The sequence below is a fragment of the Salarias fasciatus genome, chromosome 17 (genome assembly GCF_902148845.1).
Source record: "Salarias fasciatus chromosome 17, fSalaFa1.1, whole genome shotgun sequence".
Taxonomy (NCBI): Eukaryota; Metazoa; Chordata; class Actinopteri; order Blenniiformes; family Blenniidae; genus Salarias; species Salarias fasciatus.
In genome coordinates, this window is record NC_043761.1 from 21,141,823 (window position 1) to 21,162,950 (window position 21,128).

Consider the following 21,128-nt stretch of genomic DNA (forward strand, 5'->3'; position numbering starts at 1 on the left):
CGCTGCCCACCTTCCTGTGACGTACTTGGCCTGACAGGTGTCTCCCGCCTCTAAAGGGAGTGTGAGCTGGCAGCACTGGCACACACACACACACACACACACACACACACACACATTAAAAAATACTAAAAAAAATCCTTGCATTTCTGCATCCTCACAAAGATCCATCAACATAAGGCCTCAGCAGACATAAACAGATAAACAGCAACACACAAACACACTGTGCAGGTGTGTGTGTTCAGGAGCCAGGTGGAATAATCGGAGGGCAGCTGGTCTCTGATCATTTCCCCGTGACTTTCTTGCTGCTTTTAGTCTTGAGAGATTTATTTGAAGCTCGACTCCTTGAGGATTAATCGGCGGCAGCAAGACGCAACAGTGAAGTCACATGAAAAAAAAAAAAAAAAATAGAAAAAAAGACTGCTTGATGTTGAAATAAACTCCCGTCAGTGTGTCGGGTTTGAAGTGGAGTTTCTCATTTGCAGTGGAGGGCTGAGGAAACGTCTTCAAGAAGACAGAATGCTGGACACACACTTCTCCCTCCCTCGCTGCAGTTATCGCCGTCCACCAGCTGTTATTCCTCTCCGTTTGGGTCGGGATCTTTCTCAAGTGTTTATTTTGCCGAGTTCACCTGACTTTGGGTTTTGAATTAGAAATAGGAACTTCTCCCGGTCTGGCCTTTCTGATGTGGCAGTTGGGCGGCGTTGCCTTCTGCTTGCAGCAGCTTGACTCGGCGTCCGGCGTCTCCCTGTGTCCGCAGGCTCACCTGGTGGCGGCCTTCGAGAAGAGCCTGAGCAACATGACCTGCCGCCTGCAGAGCCTCACCATGACGGCCGAGCAGAAGGTAAGAGCGCCTGACGGGAGCCGGACTTTCACCGAACCTCCGATCGTGCAGCGGAGATCAATCCCCCCTCGGTCCGCCCACCCACTCGCTTTTTAATCCCCTATAAATTAAAGCTGAATGGGATCTAGAGGGATGTCTCTGTCAAACAAAGCCGTACGAACTTTTAATTAAAGCAGAAACCCTATCTGCAGCCCGTGTGGGGTCTGAGTGAAGGAGGAAAGGAGACTCGGACGATCTGATTGGGGCAGTTTATGCGTTTTTTTTTATTTAATTCTGAGCAGGTGGTGCAGGCTTTAATGTTCCTCCTGTCTCTTCTCTGCCTCTTCCTCTCCATTCTTTTTGATTCAAAGCCACATTTTGTTCAGTTTGATTCCGCAGATTTTCTGATTCCAGCTGGTTTCGCTGCGTCATCCCGCTTAAAAATAACCTGGACTGGTTTCACTCGGACTCGAAAAAGACGGCGCCGCGTCCGTTTCCGCCCGGCCAGACTGAATCCAGCTCCTCTCTGTTCCCCTCGCCTCTCTCTTCCTCCCTCCAGGAGTCGGAGTTGGCCGAGCTGAGGGAGACGATCGAGATGCTGAAGACTCAGAACACAGACGCTCAGACGGCCATCCAGGTGGCGCTCAACGGCCCGGACCACCTGCACAAAGGTAGCGCTGCCGCCGGACCGCTTCCCTTCAATCACCTGATGGTTCGAGGAGCAGATGCACACTTTTCCCTGATTGGTCTCTTTGGGAGTTGGACCAGAATGCCGTCCTTAAATAGCAGTGATGACTTTTGGGTAAAACTTTACCTTGAATTTTAGTGAAGACACACACCTGGTGGTTCGACGCTTGAGTGTTTTTAGCAGAGAGTCTGAGGGAACTGAGGGAACAGTTTGGGACGGTGCCAGCGAAGTAACGTCTTTCCTCTGGTCTCCAGACCTCCGGATCAGACGGCAGCATTCGTCAGAGAGCATGTCCAGCATCAACAGCGCGGCCAGCCACTCCAGCATGGGCAGCCTGGGCAAGGACGCCGAAGACAAGAAGAAGAAGAAGAAGAGCTGGGTAGGTGCACCAAACTGGACTGAAGGGTTAAAAAAACATCCAAAGAAAGATTAATACATCTAAGTCTTTTATGTTTACACAGATATTTAATGCTAGCATTTATTCTTTAGTTGAAAGTGCCAAAAAATTCAAACACAAAAGAAATCCAAAAATAGCCTGCAAGAAGCTCCAGTGTGAAATTTACAACCTGTTAGAAATGATATCAACTGCAATACCTGTATTTGACCATAAGGGGCGCACTTCAGTCCGCATTACGTGACGAGTCAGTTCAGACGAGCAGGATTAACTCACCATTCCACTCATAACATGCCCTCCACTGCTATATTCTTCAGTTCCAGCTGCATGTGGCCAAATATTTAATGCCTTTTAAGATGTAAATAGTGTAATAATAGTCTGTAAATTGCAAACCACGACGTGAACTGAGGCTGAATGTTGCTGAAATTGCAATTCATTCGTTCAAATTTTAGATTTTTCATGTGTTGCAAAAACATGAGTCACTAAATATTAACTTCTTAATGGTATATTAACACCTTGTTGAACTAATTCTGCTAGACATACCGGCAACACACGACATTTATTTTGCTAAAAAACATGCTCATTGTACCTTTAAAGACCTGTGAGTCAGGGATCCAGCTTTGTGTATTGTTACAGGTGGATTTGAGAGTGAAAAGCTCCTGAAAAAAAACATGAATTATTCAGTGATGGTAAAACTAACACTCATACACTCCGTATGCCTGTATTGAATGATAGGAGACCTTCTGTGCATTAAATAAGACAGTTTTTGCGTCTCTGGGAAATAAACCTTATTGTAAAGTCGGAATAATGTGACTGCAGGATTCATTCAGCTACATTAAAATACACATGCATTCACTCAGGATGGCTGAGTTTGAATAAATGCAGAATTTTGTCATCATAAATGGTGATGATTGCTTCTCTGAGTGTCGGAGTGGGCGTCTGAGTGACTCAGCCTGTGAATCGATGGCTCATCAAATCACCTTCCACTGTGTTTCTTCAGTCCCAGAGCTCATGCTTGAAGTCCGAGGACACGGCGCTTTTTAAAAAAATCCTGAAAATTGTGTTCAGCTGGTTGCCTTTGCGCCGCAGTTATTAACCGGCAGACTGCGTGTGTTTGACGCTCAGGGAGACTCGGCCGTACTGAGCACGCTCAGAAAGTCACACGTGGCGCCGGCGCTCTGCAGATAAGACTGGAGAGACGGAGATGAGCTGGTTTAGTTGAACTGGAAGGTTATTTAGAGGTGGAGGAAGCGAAAGTCGCATCGCGTTTCCTCAGATCTGCTGCTGAATGCTTACAAGTATGTCAGAATCCCACCTGGAAACACACTCAGGCAGAAGACTCCTTCTCGTCTCCGCCGCTCGCTGTGCAGTCGTTTGCTGCAGCCCCCTGAGTCAGACAGCTGACATATCGGAGGGTCTGACTCAGCCGGAGAGCTCCGAGCAGAACGCTCGCTCCTCTGATTAAACCGTCGCGGCGGTTCTAACCTGACGCCGGAACGCTTCCACGTCTGACACGCCCCGAAAATCCAGCTCTGCCTCGTGAATCCCAACAAGTCCCTCAGCTCAGACACAGTTAATGAATCGCCCATCACGCTCTCCTCGTCGTACCGTCTGTAAACGGCGCTCCTGCCCCCACCCGGTGCTCCTCGGAGGTCGTCAGTAGTGAAGTGGCGTGGCTGTGTGTCTGTGTGGCTTAACGCTGGGTGTGTTCTGCGTCTTCAGGTGGCTGACTCCATCCCGGCTCAGGTCAGTGGTTTGCCAGTGTGTCTTCTGTATGTGTGCAGTAGTTTCCTCCCCCCCTCCTCCCTTCTGCCTTCCTCCCCCGGTAGAGCAACCTCCTCGTCAGCATGGATACAGAAACCCTCATTTCCCCCCCTCCTCCATTCTGAATGCCTGTTCGTCCCGTTTTTAGGTCCATTTAGAAGACTCTCCGTCCTCTCTCGTCTTTAACGGCCTTGCTCTTTTGCCTCTTTGACCTAAACCGGACGGTGAATATTGCTTGGAAGCAGCACGGAGTGACTTCCTGTTCCAGGATGCGATGATCTGACGACGGCGGCGGCGGCGGCGTTCATCACTAAACGTCTGGCCGTGTGTGTGTGTTCGCAGCTCCGCAGCTCCTTCAAGCAGGCGTTCAGCAAGAAGAAGACCAAGTCGCAGTCGGCCCACGACGAGATGGAGGAGATGAGCGACTCGCTGCCGTCCTCGCCCAAGCTGCAGCACGACAACAGGCAAGGCAGCATCGCCACGCTGCACTCCTCCCCCTCCACCACAGAGTGAGTCTCCACGCCAGCCTCCACACTCTCTCCTCTTTCATTTATTTATTTCTTCCTCAAGTAATTTTCTTTCTTTTTCCCCCCTTTTTTTTTTTGTAACAAACGTGTTAAAACTCCTCGCCTCCCCCCCTTCTTGACGTTTCTTTTCCCTCCGACCGTCGTCCAGCAAGTGCATTTGTGATAGCAAGTCGTCCCCCGTGTGGACCCCAAAGAAAAAGCAGAACGGCCATGTGGTCTACAAGCACAGATCCCGGTAACAGGCGGGAGTGTGTGTGCGTGTGTGTGTTGCATCGTGGAATATCAGAGCCATAAACAGGAAAACATCCGGCTGAGAGAAATCATTCTTTATAGTTCTTAGCTACTGACAGGTGAAACTAACCGCCTGCCGAAGGGCCGGAGCCGCCGTCTACCCAGCATGCTGTTCTGCTTTTCTCTGAGGTGGAGCATGCGTGTGGATTTACATTTCACCCAGTTTAAGGGTGAAGTTTTAGTGCCGAGAACAACTTTTACTCCAACGTCACCAGAAACACGTCGTATAAATTATCCACCAAAAAAAAGATGAAGTCTAAATTCTCCGCCTGCGAAATGAGAATCATTTTCCTGCCTGTGACTGGAATAAGTGAGATAATTCAGCTTTCAGAGAGGAGAGTCTCTCAGGGGGGCGATTTGCTGTGTCAAGTGTCCACTTCCCTCCTTCACCTGCTCACACTGACTTCCTCCCTCTTAACTACGAGTGTGTTCTCTCCAGCTCGTGTGTGAGTGTGTGTGTGTGTGTGTGGTGTAACCCTGGAGGTGACCCCCTCCTCCCTCCCTTTGTGCGATCCCGCTGGCAGGCTGTGCGAATGCACCGAGGCCGAGGCGGAGATCATCCTGCAGCTGAAGAACGAGCTGCGGGAGAAGGAGCTGAAGCTGACCGACATCCGGCTGGAGGCGCTGAGCTCGGCGCACCACCTGGACCAGATCCGGGAGGCCATGAACCGCATGCAGGTCAGCTCCCGGCCTGAGGGTGGGGAAAACTCGCCTTGAGTTCTTTACTTTGCCGCTGCGGGGCGACAGAAAGACGCCGTTTGAAAAGCTTCATGTTCAGAGTGTGGAATCATCTCCTCCTTTAAAGGAGGCTCGTTTTCAAAGAACAGTCCGTGGATCGCCTCGCCGTTCCCGTCTCAGATACGGGGATCATGTAAGACGCCTTATCTGAGACTTAACCTTCAGCACAAAGAGCGTCCTGTAGATCAAAACGCCGCTTACGGCCCATAATTCCACTGACACTGATTCGGAATAACGAAAGTTGGCGGCGTGGATGCAAGTGGGAGTGACGTCCGTCTGTCTCCGTGCAGAATGAGATCGAGACGCTGAAGGCGGAGAACGACCGCCTCAAGTCCAGCGGCAACGCCACGCCGACCGCCACGCCCGCCAAGACGGCCCGGCCGCCCTCCGAGACCTCCAGCACCTCCTCGTCCTCGTCCCGCCAGTCCCTGGGCCTGTCCCTCAACAACCTCAACATCACCGACACCATCATGTCAGGTCCGTCCCGGTCAGCCGTCGCTCTCTGGACGGAGGTGTTTTCCTTCAGGAAATACCAAATATGATTCTGAATTTTCTATGAAATGAAGAAATTATGCAGTAGCCGCTGCTTTCAGACTCCGGCAACCGAGAAGTTTCTGGCTTCACACAGAAACGTGAAGCTAGCTGATAATTCTCACAGCCAAATGTCAAAAAATCTAATCAATAAAGTCCGTTTTAAAGGATTTTTCCTGATTGTCCAGGTTGCTGGATTAATAGACAACGACCACACTGATCCTCTCAGACTCCTAAAATGAGCTCTGGGTTTTGAATTAGTGTGAAAATGATCTGAACTCACGCAGCGTTCATTACTTTGCCCCCTCACTGCTTTCACAATAGCTGATTTTTTTTTTCCTTCTTCTTCTCCATTTCTGAGCCTCAATTCTTCAAATAAACTCCTCACTTAATGGCTTCGACTCTATTTATTCTTCCGTCTCCCAAAGATCTTTTCCTTCTGTCACAGATTGCAGTCTGTTTAATTTCCCCTCTTCCATTATTATTCAGCGGACTCACTAGAAATCACTCTTTTGGAAGAACATTGATTAAATGTAAAAGTAATTATCGCATGAAAGAAACCTATTAGTTATGCTTTGCTTTGGACTTCGGCCATTTCCACTTCTAATTCGCCAGCAGGGAAAGTGAGTTTGTTTATCATAAATTATAAAGCTCTGATGAATTGAAGTTGGTGGGATTTTTTTTTTTATTATTTTTTCCTAACGAAAACTTTTGTTTTCAGATATTTTGCTGGATGACGGCTACGAGGGGAATCTACGCAAGGAGGGCCGCAGCGTGCGGATCGTGGTCACCATCTGCAGCGGGCTGAAAACCACCAAGGTGTGTGAAAGATGACGAGAACTCCGGCTAAAAACCCCGTTAAATGCTCGATGTCTCGCTGACCTGTGCCTGCCGACCCTTCAGGGGAGCAAAAAGCAGCAGTACCTCATCGGGTCCATCGGCGTCAGCGGGAAAACCAAGTGGGACGTCCTGGACGGAGTCATTCGCCGCCTCTTCAAAGTAGGACGATTATTCCTCGTTATTAAATCTTTGCGACACATGGGCCTGTGATATTTATTTCTACCCCCCCCGCGCAGGAGTACGTGTTCCGGGTGGATCCTCTGACCAGCCTGGGCCTCAGCTCGGACAGCATCGTCTGCTACAGGATGGGCGAAGTCGTCCGCTCGCACGCCGCCGAAGTGCCTGAGCTGCTGCCCTGCGGCTACCTGGTGGGCGACAACAACGTCATCAAGGTCAACCTGAAAGGTGGAGCTTCTATTTTCACCCAGAGCGCCGCGTCGCGCGTCCCAGACGTCACCCGGAGGCGTCGTGGTTTGAATTCGCTCTTTCCGCAGGCGTGAAGGAGAACAGCATCGACAGCCTCGTGTTCGACACGCTCATCCCAAAGCCCATCATCCAGCGGTACCTCAACCTCCTGATGGAGCACCGCCGCATCATCCTGTCGGGGCCGAGCGGCACCGGGAAGTCCTTCCTGGCGGCCAAGCTGGCCGAGTACATCATCTGCCAGCTGGGACAGGAAGTGACCGAGCACAACGTGGCCAGCTTCAACGTGGACCAGAACTCCAGCAAGGTGGGGGAGGAATGGCGTCGATAAAGAGTAAAGAGTCAGTGGAGTGCTGTGTGGAGTCCAGAAAAAGGGAGCGGACCGAACACTGAGCCCTGTGGAACGCCATCAGACTCCTCTCACCCTGATCAATATTCTTTTCTGTGCCTATAAAAGCTCATCCTTTACACTAACTCTCAGAGATTTACTTTCCCTTTTGGTGGTTTTCTTCCCTCTGTGTGTGGAAATTGCTCCTGCGGTGTTATTACTGCACACAGGTCCAAAATTGCTGCTCCTAAAAGGGCTTTTTACCGACTGACTTTATACTCTGACATTTTTTCGGATGAAAAGAAAATGCGCTTCCATTTAAATAATGGATCCCTGAATGAAACCTGTTTCTGACGGGTAAAAGCAGTGGTTAGTTTTACCCATTTTCCCTCATGAAAGTTTATTCCAGAGGAACTGCAGTGATGCGGAGGGATTTGCTGAGTTTTTATATTAACAAACGCAGCAGCCAATATCGTACAGACGTTTAGATTTCTGTTTTTTTTTTCAGGACCTGCGTCAGTACCTGTCCAACCTGGCGGAGCAGTGTAACTCCGAGGAGACGGACACGGAGCTCCCCACCGTGGTCATCCTGGACAACCTGCACCACATCGGCTCCCTCAGCGACATCTTCAACGGCTTCCTCAACTGCAAGTACCACAAATGGTGAGGCTGGGGTCGCCTTGTCCTGAAACCCCGGGAGGGCTTCCGCTGCCTGGCACAGCGCGAGTCTGCTCCGTTTTTAATCATGAAGGCTGAAAAATAGACAATAAATTAAAGTAATCCTACAATATTTCATGTTTTATTAATTGATGACTGAATGAGTGATTGTCTTTGTCATTAGATCATGTTTTTTTTTTTATTTGTACTGTCTTAAGACTCTTTTTGTTAATGAAACAGTTCAATTCTATACATTTCAGGTCCTAAAATTTGCAAAATATATAAATGAATACCAAGGCTTGCTTTTTATCAAAATTAAGATGTCAATTCCAATATTAGGTCTCACATTCTGGTTCTCATTAAAGCACGAAGATATATCGAAGCAGATAACTAGAGCTTGATTTCTGTGTCTTATTTATGCCTCATTTTTAAGATTATTGCAAAAAACATGTTTTTTTTAAGTCATAGAAATGAAGAAAAATTATTTATGAGTGTTAAAAACCAAATTTAACAAATAATTAATAAATGTTTATTTTTAAGCTTGCTGTCATGCATATGAACATGTTTTCAGAGTATTTTCCCTCTGCTGTCTCTCAGCACTTGAACTGTTGTGCCTCCATGTTAACCAATCATCACCAAGAGGGGGAATTCGGATTTCACCTCCAATCGCTATTCCTATTCATATTTACAGCTTCCCACAAGCCAGAAACTAATTGCATCGGAAGAAATGCCCGCAGGCTCTTGAATTAATAGCGTCTCGGCTGCTTTATTGCCGATTAAATTAATAAACAGAAAGCCGACATGTGACAATGTATTTGAGGAAAAACAAGCTGAATGAATGGAGCCTCGGTGGTATTAAACAGTTTCTATCAGTAAATGAGCAGCATTTAATGAGGAAAAATGGTTTTAAACCACTTGGTATTGGAGCTTTTTTTAATCTTTTTTCTATCTTTTAACAGAAATTATGTGCGAAAATCGTGAAAAAGGCGATCTAATTGATTTCATGTGTGTTTTTTTTTTTTCTTCTGATCAGCCCGTATGTTATCGGGACCATGAACCAGGGTGTTTCCTCCTCTCCGAACCTCGAGCTGCACCACAACTTCAGGTGTGTGTGTGTGTGTGTGTGTCTATTTCTGTACGTGTGCAAAAGGTTTCTTGCAATTGAAGCTCGTCATCGCTCTAATTCAAGACTTAATCGATTTTGACGGAGTGTGTTCCCGCTTGCCGCGCTGCAGGTGGGTCCTGTGCACGAACCACACCGAGCCGGTCAAAGGCTTCCTGGGCCGCTTCCTGCGGCGGAAGCTGATCGAGACGGAGATCGACAAGAACACGCGCAGCAACGACCTGATCAAGATCATCGACTGGATGCCCAAGACGTGGCAGCACCTCAACGGCTTCCTGGAGGCGCACAGCTCGTCCGACGTCACCATCGGTCGGTACACACACACACATGGATGTCTCGGAGTGTTTCAGGATGTTCATAATGTGTGTGTGTGTCTCCAGGCCCGCGGCTCTTCCTGTCCTGCCCCATGGACGTGGAAGCTTCTCGGGTTTGGTTCACGGACTTGTGGAACTACTCTCTGGTGCCGTACCTGCTGGAGGCCGTGAGGGAAGGACTTCAGGTGCGCGCCGGTGTCTCGGTTAGCTCGTCTAGATACGATTGCGTGGAAAACTCACCCGTTTCGCCCCCCCGCCTTCCTGCAGCTGTACGGCAAGCGGGCGGCGTGGGAGGATCCGTCCAAGTGGGTGAGCGACACGTATCCGTGGAGCGCCGCGCTGCTGCAGCAGGACGGCCAGGCGCTGCTGCAGCTGCGGCCCGAGGACGTCGGGTACGAGGGCTACAGCTCGTCCAAGGAGGGCGCCTCGTCCAAGCAGGTGTCCCAGAGCGACACCGAGGGAGACCCACTGGTGAGCGGCGCCGGCAAGAACACACACACACACACACACACACACCTATACACACACACACAGATATTCAGGAAGATTCAAGTGAAATTGGTGGAAGGAGGAAATGATTTTCCGTTCGGAGGGTTATTCCAGCCCAGGAGGAATTACAGGCCGCTCGTCCATTAGCGGCCGGCGTGATTTAGCAGCGCTCACACGCGTCCAGGTGTGCGACGAGGGCGGCGAGCCAGAAGCAGAAGCACTTAGCCCTCCTGCAGGGAAGCCGAGTTCAGCGGTGATTTACCGGAAGATTCTCCAAGTGTAAAATCTGAGAGAGTCGAGGGTCGCTGCTCACATGGCTTTTCGCGTTTTAAAATAGGCCTCGAAAGGCAGTGTCTTTTTTTGGAAACCTCTAAACCCCTTCGATTTCCAGCAGGGGAGCCTTAAAGTGATCAAGGATGTGACAAACCGCAGAGGGAGCCATCTTTAAAGAGTGCGTGTCTGAGTCTTCAGAGAATCAACAGAACTCCAGAAACACAGAATCCCTTCAGCGCTCACAGAGCCGGCGTCAGCAGCTGCAAATAATCCACTTTCATTGGTCTGCAGAGTCCGTTTTAACAAACCCAGGTCCCGAACAGCACTTAGTCTATCTGCCATGTCACACCGTGTGTTTTCCGTGTGTGTTTGTGTGTGTGTGTGTGTGTGTGTGTGTGTGTGTCTGCAGATGAACATGCTGCTCCGGCTGCAGGAGGCGGCCAACTACTCCAGCACGCAGAGCTGCGACAGCGACAGCACCAGTCACCATGACGACCAGCTGGACTCCTCCCTGGAGTCGGCACTATGAGGACCCCCACCCCCACCCCCCCTCCCCCTCCGCCCCCCCCCCATAGTCCACAGATGTATGCTATATGGAACAGTACCTACCATGTGAAAGAATATACCTATTTTACACAATGATGGTGCAATATGAAATCAAGTTATTTTATGTTTTTTTGTTTCTTTCTTTTTGGCCCACTCAGTCCTCAGTGGTCAAACGGCGAGTGGTTTTTAAAGGATGTATAACATTTTACCAGGTTTTCATATATATGTAAACAAGATGTCGACTTCCAGCGAGTTGGACTGAGCTGAGATGAGCCACGATTGGCGCCGTTAAATCCGGCGTCGGACGGGAGAGAGAGTTTGATGAAACAGGTTACTTTTTTTCTTTTTAATATCTTCAGATGTTTACATGGTGGGCTGGTTTTCTTGTTTATGTCTCTTCTTGTTTACAGAGGTGCTCAAACACACACACACACACACGCACACACACACACACACGGTCATATGAATGCACTTCTACACAGGCAGCAGGGGCAGCCTCTCCTTTAAGAGAGGGAGGAGAGCGCTGGCGAGTGTTTTCAGGTTTCGTGACGCCCTCTGACGGCCACAGGGGATTATTTTCGGTGCTTTACGAACAAAATCGGATCGCGTTCACGGTATTTCTTTGCCTCACTGTTTACTAGCTCCTTGGTTTTTTTTACACACATCCCGTCCGGACGGCGTCGGAGACACACCCTCAGCTCAATGGTGCTGGTCTGGAACCTCCTCGGTGTCGGGCACTGCCAGGCCGCTCCTCACGCCAAACAACAAGCACAAAGGAAAAGCCGTGGAGAAAGTGCCAAAAAGCGTCTCTTTAGATCTGCCTGCCTGGTTCAGAGACCCGCCTCCGTCTCCGCGCCGTGAGGGAACGACGACTCTGGTGCTTTCCCAGCGAGGAGACGTCCACGCGTCCGGATGCTGCTCCGAGTCAGAACGCCACTTTCCTTCATCACCCTCGCCCTCAAAACTCCCCTCTTCCTCTTCCTCTTTTTTTTCCGAGTAGAAAAGATCGATGCTGTATCTGAATTTGACCAATATTGTAAAAAAAAAAAAAAAAAAAAAGAATGAAAAATGGCGGGGTGGGCGGGGCGGGGTATTTTTTTAAGTTGTTGAGCTGGGCTCACTTGAAGCGACAGGAGCACAACCAAACAGTTTTTTCTAGGCCGACGAGCATGTTTTCCAGCTTTTTAAAACGGGAGTTGCATTGAGAAGAGACCTTTTACCTTTGTCCGTATGCGTGCGTGTCGGACGGAAGCCATTTTGAATTTTGTTGAGCGAGTGGGTTGGTTTTTTGCACACTTTGAGGTCGGGGGGTGGGTTGTAAATACTTTTAAAGTCTTGCACAGTGAATCAGAGATGCATTCTGCCCTGTCGATGTTACAAATATGCTTAACCCCGCTGAGTAAATTATTGTACTTTTTGAAGACGGAGAGAGAGAGAAAAAAAATGCAAAAAAGCTCACCAGAAGCAAGGTGTGTGTGTCGTGGTGGTTGGATGTTTAGCCTATGCAGGAGGCACACGGTGTACAGTAAGAAACAAGTTGTTTTGGAGAAGAAAAAAAACAGTATTCCTCATCTTTACACACACCTCCTCTGGTCATTTTTTTTAACACGAAGCTGACCCGACGCCGTACTGTAACCAACAGGTGCTACGAAGCCCGTCACACACCAGGAAGTCACACTGTCACGACCTCAGGACAATCCCATGCTCTACAATCCTACCTGTGTTCAGCTTCACACACACACTCACACACACACACACACACACACACACACTCACACACACTCCTGGCCTCGTGGCTGCAAGGGTGTGTCGTTGCATGCCAAGAAGGTAGTTGCCATGGTTACCGGTGGCCCCCACCTGTATCCTGCAGGCCTGATGTTAGCAGAGCATCGACGGTTAATCCCCCCACAGTTACGTCTCAGTTAAGACCATAGCATTTACTCTGCTTTGAGAGGTTGGTTTGGTTTTTTTCTTCTTCTTTTTTTTTTTTTTTTTGGGTGAAACATTTGTCCTTTAAATGTTTTATATTTTGTACATTTGTATGTAACATATCATGTAAATAGACAGAGACAGTGATTTAACTCATCTGGAGGATTTTGTAGTCTTTGTAAAGCCCTAATAAATGGTATTTGGTGTCACACGAGCACAGCTGTGTTGAGGTCTTGTTTCATTGCGTGGACAGACACCCAGAAACATCAAAACACAATTTCTTTATTGATTAGCTTACAATACACTGAAAAATGTCAGAAACATACACGGTTGATCAAAGTAAATAATGAAAACAAAAACAGAAAAATTACAGAAAAATGTAATTTGGATAGATTGTCTAAAAGTTTTGTTTCAGAGCTATCGTTTGAATATATCTTCCTTTTTTCTTAGTTTTTTTTTTTCAGTGTCTGTGAACGGGTGCAGTAAAGTGTGCAATAAAGTTAAAATACTGGTGTCCACTGGGTGGCGGTAGTGTTCCAGTCCAATAATAAACCAAACGAAGAAGAAGAGAGGCGGAAGTTGATGCCTCAGCTGACCAAAGCATGAAAGCCGAGTCAGAAGAAGACCTGCAAAGGTTTAAATCTAATGGAGCTTCGGTGTCTTTACCGAAACACTCCTACTGGTTTGACTTTTGGCTCTTCGTGCTCTTCGACATCGTGTTTTTCCTCTTCATGTATTTTATCGTGCCGTAAAAAGGTGAGTGAGCGCGGAAGCTAACTGGGCGGCTACGGAAGTGGCTAACATGAGCTAAATTACTGTCGCTTTACATCAGTTTTTGCTCCTTTATTTATAAAAATGCGCATTAATACACATCCGGAGTGTTAAAATGTTTTGTAGTAACGGGAAGAACTGAATCAGGTAAGATAAGGTGGTAAAATGTGAGACACGAATTAAAGTTAGCATTGGTAACCAACCAAACAGACTGGTATCCACACATGCATTAAAGTTATTATTAATCCAGACATGGAGTAAAGTTATTATCACACATTAGTGAACTTCATGATACACCTAAAGCCCCCAAATATGGTGCTAACAGCTGTGATTTTGAGATAAGAATAAAACAATAAAAACAGGAAATAACATACCACAAAATAATTTATCGAGTTTAAATAGAAGTAAAACATTGAAGAAGCTAAAGTCAAAGTGTGTGTCATGCAGGTATAACACTAGAAAGTTATTGAAGTTTACATAAAATTAACATCCAGCTTGTTTTCGTGTTATTAGATGCATACAAGCAAACTATCATGTTTACATTTGAGACCACTTGAAAAGTTGGAAGAACTTTATAGTTTTGACATAAATACATCATAATCAGTAGCATCCAGTTCATTCTTAAGAATTGTTTCCAGTTTTAATTCCTATCATAATGATGCAGATGACACACAGCTCTATATATCAGAGTCAATGAATGACCGCTGGCCTTCACACCTGCTGACTAAGTTGAGAAATAAAATGAATGAGTGGATGTGTCAGAACGCTTTACAACTCAACCCTTAACTCGTGATTGTGTTTTGGCCCCAAAGAAGAAAGGATAAAGGTCAGCACTCTTCCTGAGTCTGTCGCTCAAGACAAACCAAGAAATCTGGGTGTAATTATATACTCTCATACCTGAACTTCAACAACCACATTAAGGCAAAAGCAAAGTCAGCCGACGACCATCTCAAAAATATTGCAAGACTTAAAGGATTTAACCAAAAACTTGTTCATGCTGTTATTTTTCAGTGCCAGAGGATTGCTTCTGTTCCTCAGTGTCTCATATGTTTGTGTTCATTAAAGGTTTGTCTGAGGGACCCGGGAGCTCGATGAGATGGCCCGCCGCCGCCGCCGCCACTGCTGCCTTGCTGCCAGGAGAGCTAACCCGGCTTCGACTGAAACTGACACCGCGTCGCCGACGCGACATCAGGCGTCTCCACGGCTTGATCAGCGCCGCGTTTGGGAACCACAGAACTCACTCATGTTATGATCTGAAGCCAGACCTGGAGACTGAATGGAAATGACATGATCGACATGAACCAAAGAATGTGTAAAATATGATTGTTTTCACTGTGAAGCAGGGAACTAAAATGTGCTCAGTGTTTTCAGTCTGTAATACCAAGTTTAACTAGTTTAACTTAGTTCTTTGTCTCCTGTTAACCTACAAAGTAGAACACAGTAGAAAAGTATTTGTTCCGGCACATTACAGAGAGCACCGTGTTTCTGTGGAAGACTTGGATTTGAACCTTTATGGACTTTATACATTTATGGTCAAATAAAGTGTCGTGTCTTCCTGCTAATGATTGACCATTTCATTCAGAATTTTTGTGGTCTAAAATAATAAAAAGTTTGCCTCGTTCCATAAACATGGTTCACCCTCATCCAGAATATGACTCATAAATCCTAAGTGGTTTTACTGCCTCCTTAACATTTCATTGTGACTTTTAAGAGGGCTTTAATGCTGCATCAAACCATTTTCAACTGTGTCAATTGATGTGAATAATTTGAATTTCCATATCATAAAGTAGATTGCTGAAACTAAATGATTTACATTGTTCTAACCTCCTAGGAAAAGTATGGTTTAAAAATACTTAAAAGGACAAAATACTCAAATACAACTGATAAAGTATTATTTTACCATCAATACTCAACATTTGGCTCAATATTCTATGTCTGACTCTTCGTCTAAATATATTGGATAGTTATGATGGATGTTGCTCATTTCTACTGCAGGTGACATATTTACATTTACAGAAAAATCATACTGTGAAATGTTTTAGGTGAGTAAACGATACATGTGACTGAGTTTTATTTCAAAAAGAGTTTCCTGAAACTCACAGAACAAATCAATGCAATTTTAAACAAAACATATTCACATAAATCTTGAGTTTCTCTTGAACCTGTGAGGTGAGTTATTTTTAGTTTGTTCTTTTCCAGTGGGTTAAATCTGGACCACCGTCTGTTGACCTGTTTTAAAAGGATATTTTCGAGGTTCTGCCAAGTTTAAGACTGCCAGAAAATAAACAACATTGGAAACCTGGTGCAACTGTCCAGGATCTGAGGGTCTTTTTGTTTAACCTTAACAATGCATTTTTTTTCTTCTGTTACCTCCTATGTGCCATATTTGTTTTGTTTTAATGTGCGATAAAAGATTAAAATCAATAAAGAATTATTTTACATGTAAAAAGGATTTTTCTGATCACGTTGGGCTGTTTGGTGAAATTGCTTCGAATAGTTTACATAACTTCAGTAGCTTTATTTATTTATCTATGTGTTTATTCATGTATTATTTATTTATGTGATAAGTATAGAATTTTATGACGTAAATGTTGGATTGTGATTTAAAGTTTAGAACTACAAACTAATTTTGTAGGCTCATCGTGAAATATCTTCAACATGTTCAATCAAGCGCCACTTTTGAGCTTTATTTAAAGTCTTACAGTCACTCATTAGGATTCTGAACACGTTTACTTGCGATAAACTACTTTTGGAGTGTCGGTGCTTTTACTTTGAAAGCCAAAAGTTAGTCGATGCTTGTATTTTGAGAACCGGAAGTCAATCTCGACTCCGCTCCTCTGTGATGCTACATGCTAATGTTAGCTCCCACGCTGCAGGTTTGTTTATGTTGTGAAAGTGGCTTTTTATTCACCTTATTTGTTTCGTGTCCGTGATGGAAAACCGCTGCCCGGTGGAAAACACAGGTGAGTGTGTGTCTGTGGAGTTTTCTGTGATAGCAGCGAGCTAACAGCAGCTTAAAGACAACAAAATGTAAAGTTCTGTTTAATCTGATCACAATCCTGCGACTGGATGAAGTTCAAACAGCTTAGTTTAGCTGTAATTTTGATTTTCAAGCTTTGTTTTGCTTTTAGTTGTCACTATTTTACTTTCTTGTTTTGCTGCACTTCAGTCTGATATATCTCTGATAACTGAGCTTTGCAGAAATCCTCTAATTAAAAAAAAAAAACATGTTAGAATGAAAAAGCAGGAAAATGTCTCCAGCATGCAGGACTGTTGTCCTCCGTCCCTGATTCAGCCTCCTCCTGCATCCTGTAAGGTGCTGGAGCCAAACCCAGGATGTAGGTTAAACACAGAGAGACAGGCAGACACACACATCTCAGGGTCACTTAGGGTCAAAAATTAACCTCACAGTCATATGGACACCCCTGGATTAATAGATCGTGTCCTCCCCATGTCCCTGCAGATATCTTCCTGCCGCTGTCTTCCCTCAGGCTGCTCGTCCCTCCGCTGCGCCTCCTCTCGGCCGCCATGTGGCAGGTGGCCCAGCGCAGAGACGTCCTGGACTACGAGCAGCTGGACCGCTTTGTGACGCTGGTGACGGCCACGGTGCCGGACCTGCTCAGCCCCAAGCAGCGGGGAAAGCTGCTCCTCCGGCTGCGGGCCAAAGTGAGTCGGCGACGGTCAGAGTGACGGCTAAGCCTGATCCTCAGTAAAGTCAGCTTTTCTCCTCAGGTTATTCTGGAGCTGTGCAGAAACCAGGAGACTGCCAATGTAGTGTGTGTACAGCCTCACTTAGAGAGGATCCGGCCTCCGGGATACACAGGAGTAAGTCTGACTCTGGGTCTGGAGGTGGAGTAAACCCTCCATGCTCAGTGCTTCCTGGTTTCTTTCAGAGTGGCGATGCAGAGGTGGACGCGGAGGAGGCCATCTTTGTGGAATTAGCTCAAACACTCCTGAAGGACCCAGCGGAGAGAGAACACTTTTACCAGGCAGGTGCAGCGCCGCAGCGCCGCACGTGGACGCCGTGATTCTCCAGAACGTTTAATTTTCCTTGTGGAATCAGCAAGTGATTGATTCTCCGCTTCCCAGGAGGTTTTCCAGGCAGAATACGGACTCGGCTACGATAAAGACATGCAGCTCCTGGTGTGGGAGTTTCTCTCCAAGCTGGAGCGCCTGCTGCCGGTGCCGGACCTCGGCCAGGTGGGATGATAATTAAAAACAGGAAATGCATCAGTGGGAAGATCAATCATGTTTACATCTGTACTGATTAAATTTCCACTCTGGACTTGAAAGCGACCTATATTGACCCCTCTGCCCTCATTAACCAGACGGTGTCGTGGCTGACCTCTGCCCCCTCCGTGCTCAACGACTGTTTACAAGCACTCTCCAACCCGGACGACCTCAGATCTCTCCTGCAGCACCACGCCTGCCTGGAGCACCTCGGCACACAAGGTACACTCCAGATCCACGAGTTGAGACTGGAAAAAGCTAAATGATAGATAACCATCAGTCTGTGATTGTGTTTTGTGCAGGCACCACGGTGGAGATGTCCACGCAGGTCTTCGCCTGCCCCGACTGTCCGTTCTTCCACATGCAGGAGTCGTACCTGCTGCAGCACATCGAGCGCAGCCACCCAGAGGAGTTCACCAAACTCCAGAGGGCGGCCGAGGCGACCCACGCCCCCAGGGCGAAGCCCCGGCGGCCCGAGTTCCCGCAGCCCTTCCCCATCCACGACCGGCCCGACCCGCACACCTGCCAGGACTGCGGCAAGACCTTCACGCGCGCGTCGGACGTGACCCGGCACCGGAGGACGCACACGGGCGAGCGGCCCTACGCCTGCGGGGAGTGCAAGAAGGGCTTCAAGAACTCCTGGGACCTGACCAGGCACCAGCGCATCCACACCGGGGAGCGGCCCTTCCTCTGCTCGCAGTGCGGGAAGCGCTTCACCCAGATGGGGCTGCTCAAGCTGCACTACGAGCGCACCGCCTGCGGCCAGACCGGCGACCCGCCGCTGGACCTGCCCACCGAGGTGGTGGTGGCGGCGGAGGAGGCCGTGGAGAAGGACGCCGCGCGGTACAAGTGCCAGAAGTGTCCGGAGAGCTTCGGCAGCATCCTGGAGCGGCTGAGGCATCGGCAGACGCACGCCGCCCGGCGGCAGTACAAGTGTCCGCTGTGCGAGAAGATCTACGGCCGGGCGTCGGACCTGAAGAGGCACCAGATGAAGCACACGGGCGAGCGGCCGTTCGCCTGCCACTGCGGGAAGGGCTTCACGCACGTGTGGCTCCTGAACAAGCACCAGCAGGTGCACGCCCGGGAGCGGCCGTTCCCGTGCGCGCAGTGCGGCAAGAGCTTCACGCAGCTGCAGATCCTGAACCGACACCTGCTGACGCACAGCGGCCGGCGGCCGTACCAGTGCTCCTACTGCGACCGCAGCTTCACGCAGCTGGCCAGCCTCACGCGCCACGAGAGGACGCACACGGGGGAGCGGCCGTACCTGTGCGCCACCTGCCAGAAGGCGTTCCTCACGCACGGGGAGCTGGCGAGGCACCAGCGCAGCCACAGCAGCCTGCGGCCGTTCGGCTGCCCGCAGTGCGCCAAGAGCTTCAAGACCAAGCGCGCGCAGCGCGAGCACCTCAACACGCACACGGGCGAGCGGCCGTTCTCCTGCGGCCGCTGCGGCAAGAGGTTCGCCAAGTCCGCCTCGCTGGTCCGCCACAACCTGACCCACACCGGCGAGCGGCCGCACCGCTGCCCGCAGTGCGGGAAGAGCTTCCTGACGTCCGGCGAGCTGCTGCTGCACCGCCGCATCCACACGGGCGAGCGGCCGTACCCCTGCTCCCACTGCGACCGCAGGTTCAGGTGCTCCTCCGACCTCAACATGCACGTGCGCACGCACACCGGGGAGAAGCCGCACAGCTGCCTCTTCTGCAAGAAAGGCTTCTCCACCTCCACCAGGCTCAAGAGGCACGTGCGCACGCACATGGAGAAAGGCGCGTGGGGCCACTGAGTCTGTATCCAGTGACTGTTTCCAATAAAGCCAAAGCTGTTTTATAATCTGGATTTCTTTTTGTTTTGTTTTCCAGACTTAATTAAAATTGTTCACCTTATAATTATTTCATTTCAAAGTCATGAAAATCTTCCTATATTTCCATAACGCACAAATCTGAACCAAAAAAATTCAATGAATTCAAAACACTTATATACGAATAAAAGAAATCACATTTGTAATTGTAACTGCATCTCGTCAGAGAAAACCAGCGAATATTCAAACATTAACCTGTGGAAAAGACAAAGTAAATGTGATTTTTAGGATTTTAAAGCGACACTAAGGAACTTTTCAACCTTAATATAACATTTTAATATCTTTTGTGTTGATACCTCGACTTACAACCAGTTGAATGACCCTCTGTCACGGCCTGAGGGCGTCAGTATTGCTTTCACTTGGACTAAGCAGCTGTGAGGAGGGTGGTAGGAACCCTGCACACTAAAAAACTCCAAATGTGCGGACTGCTTTACGGCATGCGTCACATCATGATATAACATTGTTTAGCCACCATTAGATTCATTACCTCGTCATTATCCGTCCTTCACACAGCCACTGGAAACAAATGAAGGCGAGTTCAGTCCGACAGCACGCCACCGGGAGCAGCATTTTACGACGTCACGCGCTAGGCCTCATGGGAACTGTAGTCAGGGCCGGCCCGGGCTTCAGAGGCGCCCTAGGCGAGACCGAGACGAGCGCCCCTTGGGAGCGTGTTTTTCGACCGGTCCCGATATTTGTTGAGCGGGGGGGGGGGGGGTGCGCTGAGGAGCGATGCCGAACAATACCGATCAGTGCCGGCCAGCGCCGAGGACGAGGAGCGCAGTGCCGAGGACCGCTGCACAGCGGGGCACACGGAACACAAAGCGTCGTGGCGCCCCTTGTACGACCGCGGCGGCCCCCTCGGGACGTGGCGCCCTAGGCGGCCGTCTAGTTCGCCTATGCCTAGAGCCGGCCCTGACTGTAGTATTCCTTCAGGCAAAACACTACCGCTTTTGTCCACTGGCGCTGCCAAAATCAACAAAAACTGAAAGTTCCTTAGTGTTGCTTTAAGTAGTAAAATCCCTCATTTATGTTGCTTGTTTCAGTTGCACTGATTGTCCAATAGAGGGAGACACACTGCTCAGCTTTTGACAAGATGTCTGTTAGAGATCGAGAACAATCCACAAATAAACTTGACTGCTCACTTGTGTGAATGAACTAAAGTACATAATATTCAAAGATAGAACACAAAGGATGAAAACATGTAGTGTAGAGAGACGAGAGGAAAACAGGACTTTTCAAAAGGTGAAGGAAAGAAAAGATTTGTTCAGCGAAGGAAGCAGAACGTGTGTGAACAGAAGACACAACTCTAAACTAACTTAGGTCACATTTCATCTGTTTTATATGTAAAATGTGACTTTATAAATAAAGTTTTTGTGTTTTTTACAGTTGAACTAATGTGAATCTTTGAATCAAGTCGTCATGCTTTACTGTAAATTACATGACAGTAATAGGTGCAAATGGCTTAACATCAAAACCATGAAACTTCTCAGTTTGAGTTGAAATATCAGTTCTGGATCAATAAGTTAAAATATTTTTTTTTTCATTATTATTGTGCGAGACTAAATCCTAAACAGCAATGAAACGTTCATTGTTTCTT

General features: G+C 48.0%; 2 protein-coding genes and 1 long non-coding RNA gene across 7 annotated transcripts in view; all 3 read left to right on the forward strand.

Annotated features, from left to right (window-relative positions):
• Positions 1-12,886, forward strand: part of nav3 (neuron navigator 3) — a 128,539-nt gene extending 115,653 nt beyond the window's left edge. For 4 of the 5 annotated variants that reach the window (XM_030113052.1, XM_030113053.1, XM_030113056.1 and 1 more), the window contains 17 exons: positions 758-841; positions 1,380-1,491; positions 1,763-1,887; positions 3,625-3,648; positions 4,009-4,175; positions 5,009-5,162; positions 5,513-5,699; positions 6,475-6,572; positions 6,657-6,752; positions 6,830-6,998; positions 7,088-7,323; positions 7,853-8,007; positions 9,035-9,106; positions 9,237-9,433; positions 9,505-9,623; positions 9,706-9,909; positions 10,610-12,886. In XM_030113052.1, the coding sequence (XP_029968912.1) occupies positions 758-841; positions 1,380-1,491; positions 1,763-1,887; positions 3,625-3,648; positions 4,009-4,175; positions 5,009-5,162; positions 5,513-5,699; positions 6,475-6,572; positions 6,657-6,752; positions 6,830-6,998; positions 7,088-7,323; positions 7,853-8,007; positions 9,035-9,106; positions 9,237-9,433; positions 9,505-9,623; positions 9,706-9,909; positions 10,610-10,729 (2,319 nt within the window). In that variant the 3' untranslated portion in view covers positions 10,730-12,886. The remainder of the gene's footprint in view (positions 1-757; positions 842-1,379; positions 1,492-1,762; positions 1,888-3,624; positions 3,649-4,008; positions 4,176-5,008; positions 5,163-5,512; positions 5,700-6,474; positions 6,573-6,656; positions 6,753-6,829; positions 6,999-7,087; positions 7,324-7,852; positions 8,008-9,034; positions 9,107-9,236; positions 9,434-9,504; positions 9,624-9,705; positions 9,910-10,609) is intronic. The other variant, XM_030113054.1, reaches the window with a different exon arrangement.
• A 362-nt stretch (positions 12,887-13,248) lies between these two features.
• On the forward strand, positions 13,249-15,078 carry LOC115404291 (uncharacterized). The gene is made up of 2 exons (XR_003933328.1): positions 13,249-13,431; positions 14,512-15,078. It is a non-coding gene; the product is annotated as an uncharacterized LOC115404291 (long non-coding RNA).
• A 1,199-nt stretch (positions 15,079-16,277) lies between these two features.
• On the forward strand, positions 16,278-19,494 carry LOC115404187 (zinc finger protein 345-like). Its single transcript, XM_030113422.1, has 7 exons — positions 16,278-16,409; positions 16,910-17,112; positions 17,179-17,271; positions 17,340-17,435; positions 17,536-17,646; positions 17,775-17,898; positions 17,979-19,494. Exons 1-7 carry the CDS (start codon positions 16,379-16,381, stop codon positions 19,451-19,453), a joined length of 2,133 nt encoding a protein of 710 aa, XP_029969282.1. The 5' UTR covers positions 16,278-16,378; the 3' UTR covers positions 19,454-19,494.
• The last annotated feature ends 1,634 nt before the right edge of the window (positions 19,495-21,128 follow it).